The sequence below is a fragment of the Pan paniscus genome, chromosome 2 (assembly GCF_029289425.2).
Source record: "Pan paniscus chromosome 2, NHGRI_mPanPan1-v2.0_pri, whole genome shotgun sequence".
Lineage (NCBI taxonomy): Eukaryota > Metazoa > Chordata > Mammalia > Primates > Hominidae > Pan > Pan paniscus.
In genome coordinates this window covers 50,068,852-50,080,000 of record NC_085926.1, presented here as the reverse complement: position 1 = coordinate 50,080,000, position 11,149 = coordinate 50,068,852, and the positions used below count along the sequence as shown (strand labels likewise).

General features: G+C 45.5%; 1 protein-coding gene across 2 annotated transcripts in view; it reads right to left on the bottom strand.

Moving 5' to 3' along the window:
- RBM5 (RNA binding motif protein 5) overlaps positions 1 to 8,690 on the bottom strand; it is a 30,352-nt gene extending 21,662 nt beyond the window's left edge. The window contains exons 1-4 of one of the 2 annotated variants that reach the window (XM_003818839.4): positions 8,243 to 8,690; positions 6,824 to 6,893; positions 5,066 to 5,231; positions 3,402 to 3,557 (exon numbers count right to left, since the gene is read on the bottom strand). In XM_003818839.4, coding sequence (XP_003818887.1) covers positions 3,402 to 3,557; positions 5,066 to 5,231; positions 6,824 to 6,840 — 339 coding nt within the window. In that variant the 5' untranslated portion in view covers positions 6,841 to 6,893; positions 8,243 to 8,690. The remainder of the gene's footprint in view (positions 1 to 3,401; positions 3,558 to 5,065; positions 5,232 to 6,823; positions 6,894 to 8,242) is intronic. The other variant, XM_024928053.4, reaches the window with a different exon arrangement.
- Positions 8,691 to 11,149: the final 2,459 nt, after the last annotated feature.

Genomic DNA, 11,149 nt, shown 5'->3' with positions numbered 1-11,149 from the left:
TGAGTAACTGGGACTACAGGCGCCTGCCACCACGGCTGGCTAATTTTTTTGTAGTTTTAGTAGAGACAGGGTTTCACCGTGCTAGCCAGGATGGTCTCGATCTCCTGACCTTGTGATCCGCCCGCCTTGGAATCCTAAAGTGCTGGGATTACAGGCGTGAGCCACCGCACCTGGCCAACCCTCAGTAATATTCTTTTAGGCTTAGCTAGACTTTTGAAAACTCTAGCCCCTAGCCACAGTAGCACTTTGCCACTCATCCCTCTCCTGCCAAAAGCCTCTGACTCCAGCCAAATCAAGCCGATTGCTAGGCCTTATCTAGATTCAGTACCTTTCTATTCCCTGCTCATGTGATACCCCTCCGCCTGAAGGGCCCATCTACCACACCATTCCCTTAGTTTTCCACGCCTATAATCCTAGCACTTTGGGAGACCCAGGCGGGAGGATTGATTGAAGACAAGAGTTCAAGACCAGTCTAGGCAACAAAGAGAGACCTTGTCTCTACAAAAAAAAAAAAAAAAACGATCAAAAAAAAATTAGCTCGGAGTGGTGACACATGCCTGTAATCCCAGCTACTTGGGAGGCTGAGGCTGGTGGATTGCCTGAGCCCAAAAGTTGGAGGCTGCTGTGAGCCACAATCACGCCATTGCACTCCAGCCTATGCGACAGAGTAAGGCCCTGTCTCACAAAAATAAAAATAGAAGATTCCTTACCCTCCACTAGTAACAATTTCCTTTAAATAACCTTCAAGAGCTCTTAGGCAGACCTCTTTCAATAGGACCTTTTCCAACATGACCCTCTTTTTGAGACAGGGTCTTGCTCTGTCGCTCAGGCTGGAGTGCAGTGGCGTGAACACAACTCACTGTACCCTTGACCTCCTAGGCTCAAGTGATCTTCCTGCCTCAGTCTCCCAAGTAACTGGGACCACAGACAAGCGCCACTAAGACTGGCTATTTTTTTTTTTTTTTGGAGAGATGCGTCTTACCATGTTGTCCAGGTTGGACTTGAACTCCTGGGCTCAAGCACTCTTTCCACCTTGGCCTCCCAAAGTGCTGGGATTACAGGCATGAGTTACCATACTCGGCCTCTGACCCCTTTCTATTCTGCATTGTCACCATTATCTGCTGACCTTAGCTACTCATCCATAAGCTTTTTTTGAGGCAAGATCCATAGCTCTGTATCACTGTAGCATCTAACATGTACAGTGTAGCAGATGTGCAGTGGATCACAAATAATGGAATGATTACCCACTATTAACTCTAATATCCTGTCTCACATTTGTCACATTCATTACTTCCAGGGTTTAGAAACCCAAAGCTACGGGAATCCAATGCTTATTTTGAGCTTTATCCAAAATTCAACTAAACATTAGTCAGAATATTACTTTGATTACTCCAAGAAAACAAATACTGGCACAATGCTGTTTTAAAACCTCACATTCATTTTTACCAAGAGCACTGGCTGAGTAACATACTGTGTTCAAGGGAGGTGACTAGTTCACACAGAGGCCTATTTTCAGAGATCTTGTGGTAGAGATGAGACATGTGTGTTGATGGCTACAGTAAAGGTGCTACACAAAAGTCATGAATACAGTGCCTTAGGAAGAGAATAACGAAGAAGAAGCTCTGCCCGATAGATCGGGCTTTACATACAGGCGTCTCCAAGCAGAAAAAGGCACAACAGTAGAGCAATGGACATGTCCAAAGTCCAGGATGTGGGAAGTAGGGTGTGGCTGGAAGGAAGGGTGAGGACCAGAGATGCTGCTGGAAATCAGGCAGTGCCAAGTACACTAAGACTCTAATTGGCCAGTCTGAATGAGCCGTCCTTTTTAACAAGCTTTTCTGAGGTTTCAAATGGGTAGTTCAATTTTCAACAAATAAAAGGGTGGCCAGATTATAAAGAAAATTAGGTATTTACCAATCATCCTCATCTAATAAGTGACTAATTCAATAAAAATATATTGATTATCTTCTAGGAGCTAATGAAGACAGAAGACCTGCTCCCTGTGGTTAAAGACATTTAGAAAACTCATACATTGAGCTTCAAAGCCTAAATATGGTAATTTACTTCTTTTTGTTTTTGAGACAGGGTCTTGTTCTGTCACCCAGGCTGGAGTGCAATGGCGTGATCTTGGCTCATTGTAAACTCCGCCTCCCAGGTTCAAGCCATTCTCCTGTCTCAGCACCTCCCCAAGTAGCTGGGACTACAGGTATGCACCACCACACCTAGCTAATTCTTGTATTTTTAGTAGAGACAGGGTTTCACCATGTTGGCCAGGCTGGTCTCAAATTCCTGACCTCAAGTGATCCACCCGCCTCGACCTCCCAAAGTGCCTGGGATTACAGGCATGAGCCACCGCACCTGGCCAAAATGGTAACTTACTTCTGAACCTAGTTCAGAGAACTTTTCCCTAAAGACAGAAAAATATTTCACTAGCTGAGATAGATACAGGTTGAGCAACCCTAATCCAAAAATTTGAAATGCTCCAAAATCTGAAATTTTCTGAGCACTGACATGACACAACAAGTGGAAAATTCCACCCCTGACCTTATTTGAAAGGTCACAGACAAGAGGGCAGTCCAAACTTTTAGTCCAGGCAACATAGTTAGCCCAGCCTGTCTCTACAAAAAATAAATTAGCTGGGTGTGGTGGCATGCACCTGCCAGCTACTGAAGTAAAAAGATCACTTGAGCCCAGGAGTTTGAGGCTGCAGTGAGCTATGATTGCATTGCTATACTCCAGCCTGGGTGACAATGAGACCCTGCCTGTAAAAAACAGAAACAAAAATATCACACACAAAAAAACAAAGCACACATTGTTTTGTGTATAAAATTATTTAAAGTGTTGGCCGGGCAAGGTGGCTCACGCCTGTAATCCCAGCACTTTGGGAGGCCGAGGCGGGTGGCAGGAGATGGAGACCACAGTGAAACCCCGTCTCTACTAAAAATACGAAAAAAATTAGCCGGGTGCGGTGGCGGGCGCCTGTAGTCCCAGCTACTCGGGAGGCTGAGGCAGGAGAATGGCGTGAACCCGGGAGGCAGAGCTTGCAGTGAGCCGAGATTGTACCACTGCACTCCAGCCTGGGTGACAGAGCAAGACTCTGTCTTAAAAAAAAAAAAAAAAAAATTAAAGTGTTGTATAAAATTACCTTTGGCATGTATAAGACATATACAAAATACAAATGAATTTCATGTTTAGACTTATGTAAATGCAAATGTTTAAACTTATGTAAATGCAAATATTAAAAAAAATATATCAAAACAGTTCTGGTCCCAAGCATTTTGGATAAGGGATACTCAACCTCTATTGGCTTAAGATAAAACAATAGCATGAGAAAATAATGGTAGAAGCTCAAAGTTCATTGTGCCTACTGACTGCTGGTTATAACTGTCATTTCCACTTACATCGCTCTCTGTGATGGTGATGGGAAGGCCGCGCAGCATGATGGTCTTGCTCTCCCTCTCGTCACTGATGTCATGCCTATAGTCGTGCTCACCATAGTCACCATCTGAATGGTAGCCATCTTCGGATCGGTCACTGTTCCTTCTTTCACGCTCTCTCTGAGTTACAATAAACAAAATCACAATTAACATCACCCTGTACTCTTTGAAACAGACCCTCCACTCCTAGAAATTACCCTTAGCAGGAAGTGTACAGAGATTACACAAGCACTCCATGGTAATGTTCACTGCAATTTTTTTTTTTTTTGAGACAGGGGTCTCACTATGTTACCCAGGCTGGTCTGAACTCCTGGCCTCAAATGACCCTCCTGCTATGGCCTCCCAAAGTGCTGGGATTATAGGCACACCCAGCCTGCTGTGTTTTCTTTTTTTTTTTTTTTTTGAGACAGTTTCGCTCTTATTGCCCAGACTGGAGTGCAGTGGTGCGATGATCTCTGCTCACTGCAACCTCTGCCTCCTGGGTTCAAGCAATTCTCCTCCTTCAGCCTCCCGAGTAGTTGGGACTATAGGCGCTTGCCACCACGCCCAGCTAATTTTTTGTATTTTTAGTAGAGACAGGGTTTCACCATGTTAGCCAGGATGGTCTCAATCTTCTGACCTCATGATCCGCCCGCCTCGGCCTCCCAAAGTGCTGGGATTACAGGCGTAAGCCACCGCGCCGGCCTTCTGGTTTTTTTTTTTTTTTTTTGAGACAGTCTCCCTCTGTCGTCCATGCTGGAGTGCAATGGCATGATCTCAGCTCACTGCAACCACTGCCTCCCAGGCTCAAGCAATTCTCATACCTCAGCCTCCTGAGTAGCTGAGGTCGCACCACTGCACTCCAGCCTGGGTGACAAGACTAAAAAGCTGTCTCAAAAAAAAAAAAAAAAAAAAAAAAGATATATCAAGATGACCAAAACAACAACTTATATTTATTATTTTTCATTATTATTATTTTAAAGACAGGGTCTCCCTATGGTGCCCAGGCTGGCCTCTAACTCCTGGGCTCAAGGGATCCTCCTGCCTCGGCCTCCCAAATTGTTGGTATTACAGGTGTGAGCCACCGTGCCTGGCCAACAACTTATATTTATCATTCATTTCAAAACACAGAACTAATATGTTATCATAACCCCATTGTTTCATCTTTAAAATGGGAATAACACCTGCCTTATCAGGTTGTACTGAGACCTAAATGAATTCATGAAGTCAAGTGCTCAAAAGTACATGGTGAGCCCTATGTAAACCCTGGCCATTATTTCTTTTCTTTTCTTTCTTTTTTTTTTTTTTGAGATGGAGTCTTGCTTTGTCACCCATGCTGGAGAGCACTGATACAATCTCAGCTCACTGCAACCTCCGCCTCCCAGGTTTCAAGTGATTCTCTTACCTCAGTCTCCAAGTAGCTGTGACAGGCGCCCACCACCACACTCAGCTAATTTTTGTATTTTTAGTAGAGACGGGTTCCACTATGTTGGCCAGACTGGTCTTAAACTCCTGACCTCAAGTGATCTGGCCGCCTTGGCCTCCCAAAGTGATGGGATTATGGGAAGGGGCCACTGGACCTGGCTGTTATTTCTATTACTATAAGGCTCAGAGTGTTTTTGGGGGTTATACAGCCGCTGGTCACTCACCTCTGGACTGTCATAGTCTCGGTAGTCGTCATATCTATCACCCCTCCGATCATCACTAGATCTTTTGTAATCTGAGTCCCTCCGCCTGCTTCGGGATTCACGCTCATCACGGTCATCCCTGTCTATGATGGAACCGTATCTTCCACTACGCTCTGTTCTACTCACTCTGCCAGGGAAAATAATTTTCATTCTAAAGTCAGTCACATTTTGTACCTTTAAAAGACATAGTTAAAAATACACACGGCCCACAGATCAGTTTATAAGATATATCCAAATAGTTTAAAGTGTTAAAAAGTATTACCAAATTCCAGTTTACTAAGATAACCACTGGGAAAATACCTACATCCCTAAATGTAATGATAATTCTCAGGAATGTATGCTAAATCTGAAATAAACATTTGGGTTGAATATTTCTAAGAAAGAGTCATGTTGTCCAAGTTTATTTTTGCATTTTGTCAAGCCTAGAGTCTACATATTATCCCTTCATCCCTGATTCAGATCTTAGTGACCAAAAACAGGAAGAAAGCAGTTACTCGAATTTCACCCAATTTTAAAGGGTGAAATTAAGTACATCCCTGGCTCATCTACTCTCAAGAGTATCATGCCTACTGGAAAATGGACCAAAAACCTGGATGAACTAAGTTAGTCTTTTTTTTCCCCATCAGGCAACTTAGTTGTCTGTCAGATACAACTGGATAGTTACCCAAAACTAGCACCCCTTAAGAGAACACTCTTCTTATAACATCTGGTTTATTTTTGGCTAAAGGGCAGCACTGGGCTTCATGGGAAAACCTAATAACAAGAGGCTTAAACCTATTTGACCACAGATAAAATACACCTTTTGTAAATTGTTTACCAGATTCATAAAACTGCTGTGCAATCATAAGGCAAAGGAAAGGTTTATAAGGGCTTCATTTAGAATATACAAATTTAATAAAAAGAATCAAAGGCAATATGGGACTGAGACACCCCAAAGGGGTAAATGTTAATTTAGTAAGCTATTTAGAACCACAGACTGCTGACACAGCATTAAAATACCATGTGACATGAACATTTCCTAAGGCCCCTCGGCCTGTCAATGTGATCTACCACAGGGACTGACCTCAATACTAAAAAGGCAGATGGCTGAATAAGGGTGTGTGTTTAAATCAAATGGTCTGAGAGCGTGTACCCATAGGTGACACAATAGCCAAATGCTCTCATCTTAATTTTCCACTAATTCTTTGGCTCTTTCTTTCTTCATGTAACACACAGTCCCAAGCTTCTCAGCTCTCTAAGTCTGGATCATCTTGCTATTCAGGGAACAATAACAAGAAATGGCATTCATTGATTGCTTACCACAGCCAGGAACTGTGCTAAGTGCCAGACTGTATGATCTCCTGGATTCTGCAAAGGTTGCTGTCCACACAGGGAACCTTCAGTGACCCACTCTACCCTGCCCTTCTTTGCCTAAAATTCTTTCTTATCCTTCAGCTTCCTTCCAGAGAATATTTTCTCCAGGAAGCTTTCCTGGCTGTGAACAAGAAAAAGACATACTTCCTATGTGTTCTAAGAGCACCCTACACTTTATCACAGCATGTTCACACAGTACTTTAATTCTCTCACTACACTGTAGTTTGTGACAACAGGATCATAAAGGTGTTCATTAGCAATGCCTGGCGCAAAACACTCATATATTAGTTTGATAAACTATTTTAAACAAAGAGTTCAGTCCCCACTGAAATGTTGAGATCAAAGCCACGTACTGTAGTAACTTACCTTTTGTCTGAACCCATTGTCCCACTGAAGATTTAGCACACAGCTCCAAAAGGTTCAAATTTTATTTTTTCTAGGAGACAAGAGAGATTAATTGCTATAAATCTCAGAGATCACTTAAGTCAGCAGCTCCATAGCTTGGATACTACTGAGGCTGGGATTTCATCAAACCTTCAAATCATTGACAGTGATTATCTAAGGTGGGGAAATGGTGGGGACAAACTGTCAACGTTAAAATCGTGCTAACATTTTGTTAACAATGAGCAAAACCGGAAGATTAAGCATATTTTAAAATATTAGATTCCAGATTTAACAGAATCATAATACGGAGCAAGCAGAAGACTCCTTCCCTGCTCCTACCTTAGAATTACAAAGCAAAAAGGGCAGAGCTACAATCAGCTCCTTGGTTTTGTATCAAAGCAACTCCGTGGGATAGTTGACCGTTAAAACATTAATCCAAGTGTCTTCATTAATACAAGGAGCAACATGAAATTCAAACACTTCTGATGAAAAATGTAAAACCCCGTAGAAGCTGGGATACTGAGCTGACTGAAATCTACATTAATAACGTATCGCATAAGACGAGAGCAAAGCTAGAAACGACCTAATTCCTAGGTAACAATAACCACCACGTCTTGAGCCAGTTCTTATGACTACAAACCACTGAGTAGTGAACAGCCCGGCCCCCCGCCCCGCGTTGGTAATAAGACATCACACTGCTGGACCGCGTTCGAAGAGCGCGAGGTCCGAAAAATCAGTTCCAGTAGTCTCTGGAAGCCTAGTCTAGAGCGAATGCTCAACGATTTGTTGAAATTAATAAATGAAAAAGAACCACTGGGGGGAAACAAGTCCCGGGGCATATTCACTGGTGCCGCCCCTTGTCTCCCGGGCGGTGCCGGCACCCACCTCCGTGGGGTCTCGCGGCCGAGATGGCGGCGTCACGGCCTGCTCGACCGACTCCAGCGTCCGGCCTGCCCTCCCCGCACACGCCCCTCCCGCCTCCCAAGAGGTTCCAAACCCGCAGATCGGCGATCACCGATCAGCTTTTCGGAGAGGGGGATTCAATTGCAGTTGAGGGGGGGATGGCGGCCAGAGACTGCCAGGGCGCTCCCAAGGAGTGCCCGAGGGACAGGCGACGGCTCCACTGCTCCGTTGGGCTGAAGATTAGGAGACGTGTATCCACAAGGGGCAAAGTCACAGCCAGAAAGAAGCAGGCCCAAGGCTGAGCTGGCTGGACACCCTCTGGAAACTGACAGAGCTGGCAACAAGGAAGGGCGCGGCCCTCCAACGCCTGGGGTAATTTAGCCCCTCTACAGAACCGGCTGGAGCTGATCAGTCGCCTCCGGCAGCTGACAAGGGAGGCTTGGGGGCCAGCCCAAATGGCAAGAACCTACCGTCGTTACAGACAGCCGCCGCACTTACCCCAAGGAGAGACCGAAGCAGCAGTAGCGGTTCTGCGCCCCAGAACCTCCAACAAGGTTCGGCGGCTACACAAAATGGCGCCTCCGCCGACGGCCGTCTCCTACCCACAGTACCTCACGCTTATCCCCTCCCCCTGTCACCCGCCTCCTGCGGAGAAGTCCAATCCTCGAAGCGGCCTGGCTGCGCGAGGGCTGCCGGGAAATGTGGTCGCCAGACCATCCTGTCACTTAGGACGCTCTGTGTTAATTTCTTGCAATTCTCTTCTAAATCACTACAGAGTTGTCGATCGGCTTTTGCAGACCTGGATTAGTTTTTAGGGCTCCTATTAGGCATGTTAATAATTCTTTGCTTTTGCTACTAGCGCCGTAGAGAGTACAGTTTGCTTTCACTGGCACGGTGTAAAACATTGTCTAATTCGACTTCAAAAGGAGACCGTGCGTGGCGTGGTGGCTCACTCACAAGCCAGCATTTTGGGAGGCCGAGGCAGGAGGATCGCTTGAGGCCAGGAGTTCGAGACCAGCCTGGGAAACACAGTGAGATCCTATCTCTACAAAAAATAAAATTAACTGAGCATGGTGGCGTGCACCTCTTGTCCCAGCTACTCAGGAGCTGAGGTAAGAGGTTCGCTTGGGCCCAAGAGGTCGAGGCTGCAGTGAGCTGTGATCTCGTCACAGCACTCCAGCCTGGGGACAATGCGAGAAACTGTCGCTAAAAAATAAAAAGGAGGCCGGTGCTGGGCGTGGTGGCTCACTCCTGTAATCCCAGCACTTTGGGAGGCCAAGGCGGGCGGATCACAAGGTCAGGAGATCGAGACCATCCTGGCTAACACGGTGAAATCCCGTCTCTACTAAAAATACAAAAAAATTAGCTGGGCATGGTGGCGGGCGCCTGTAGTCCCAGCTACTTGGGAGGCTGAGGCAGGAGAATGGTGTGAACCCGGGAGGCGGAGCTTGCAGTGAGCCGAGATTGCGCCACTGCACTCCAGCATGGGCAACAGAGTGAGACTCTGTTTCAAAAAAAAAAAAAAAAAAAAAGGCTGGATGCAGTGGCTCACGCCTGTAATCCCAGCACTTTGGGAGGCCAAGGCAAGTGGATCACGAGGTCAGGAGCTCAAGACCAGCCTGACCAATATGGTGAAACCGCGTCTCTACTAAAAATACAAAAATTAGCCGGGCATGGTGGCGTGCACCTGTAGTTCCAGCTACTAGGGAGGCTGAGGCAGGAGAATCACTTGAACCAGGGAGGCGGAGGTTGCAGTGAGCTGAGATCGTGCCACTGCACTCCAGCCTGGGTGACAGAGCAAGACTCAGTCTCAAAATAATAATAATAATAATAATAATAATAATAATAATAAATAAATAAATAGGAGGGGCCAGGCATGATGGCTCATGCCTGTAATCCAAGCACTGTGGGAGGCCGAGGCAGGCGGATCAGCTGAGCTCAGGAGTTTGAGACCAGCCTGGCCAACATGGCTAAACCCCGTCTCTACTAAAAATACAAAAATCAGCTGGGTGTGGTGGCGCACACCTGTAATCCCAGCTACTTGGGAGGCTGAGGTAGGAGAATCGCTTGAACCCAAGAGGCGGAGGTTGCAGTGAGCCGAGATTGCTCTACCGCACTCCAGCTTGTGTAACACAGCAAGACTCTATCTCAAAAAAAAAATAAAAATAAAAAATAAATTAAAATGAGGAACATTAGTTGATCGCTTTACTAGATGCTATATTATTGCCCTAGATGCTTTGCAAACATTTTTGTTTGTTTGTTTGAGATGGAGTTTTGCTCCTGTTGCCCAGGCTGGAGTGCAATGGCAGTCTCAGCTCACTGCAAACTCTGCCTCCCAGGTTCAAGTGATTCTCCTGCCTCAGCCTCCCGAACAGCTGGGATTACAGGCACCCGCCACCACACCCAGCTAATTTTTGTATTTTTAGTAGAGATGGGGTTTCACCATGTTGACCAGGCTGGTTTCGAACTCCTGACCTCAGGTGATCCACCTGCCTCAGCCTCCCAAAGTGCTAGGATTACAGGCATGAGCCACCGCACCCAGCCAGAACTGATTTTTCAGGTCATACAAATTGAAAACTGTGCCTATACCATTAGTTACAGAAAGTTATACATCAGTTACAGAAAACTGTGCCTATACCATTTTCTTCTCTCTCTGGAAAACAAATCTTTCAAGAATAAGTGGAGGGATGTCAGTGTATATATCTATATATAGGTATATACACAATACATATATAGATGAAAAGGTAGAAATATAATATATGTGGTGTGTGTGTATTTTGAGAGGAAGTATATATAATTTATGGGGAAGCATATATGCAAAATATCACAAAAGAGTACATGCATTAATGAAATTTAAAAGTTAACATTGATGACATCACTGCAAACCCTACAATGGATGATGCAGATGCCAAGAATCTAGAACTCACTAGACTTCATAGCCACTAGCCGTTGCCTGCCTTGTCCCCAAAGCAGTTCAACAAGCACCTTTGGGTATTCCTGAGGTGCTTGCTGAGCTGGGCTTACCACCAGTCATAAAAGCTATATAGCTATTCACAAACCTCAAAATAATCTTTTTTTTTTTTTGAGACGGGGTCTTACTCTGTCACCCAGGTTGGAGTGCAATGTCATGATCTCGGTTCATTGCAGCCTCGACCTATCCAGGTCAAGAGATCCTCCCACCTCAGCCTCCTGAGTAGCTGAGACCACAGGTGTGCACCACCATGCCCAACTAATTTTTTGTATTTTTGGGGTAGAGATGGAGTTTCACCATGTTGCCCTGGCTGGTCTCGAACTCCTGAGTTCAAGCGATCCTCCTGCCTCAACCTCCCAAAGTGCTGGGATTACAAGCGTGAGCCACCATGCCCAGCCTGCAAAATAATTCTTAAACTTGAAGAGGTCCCTGGC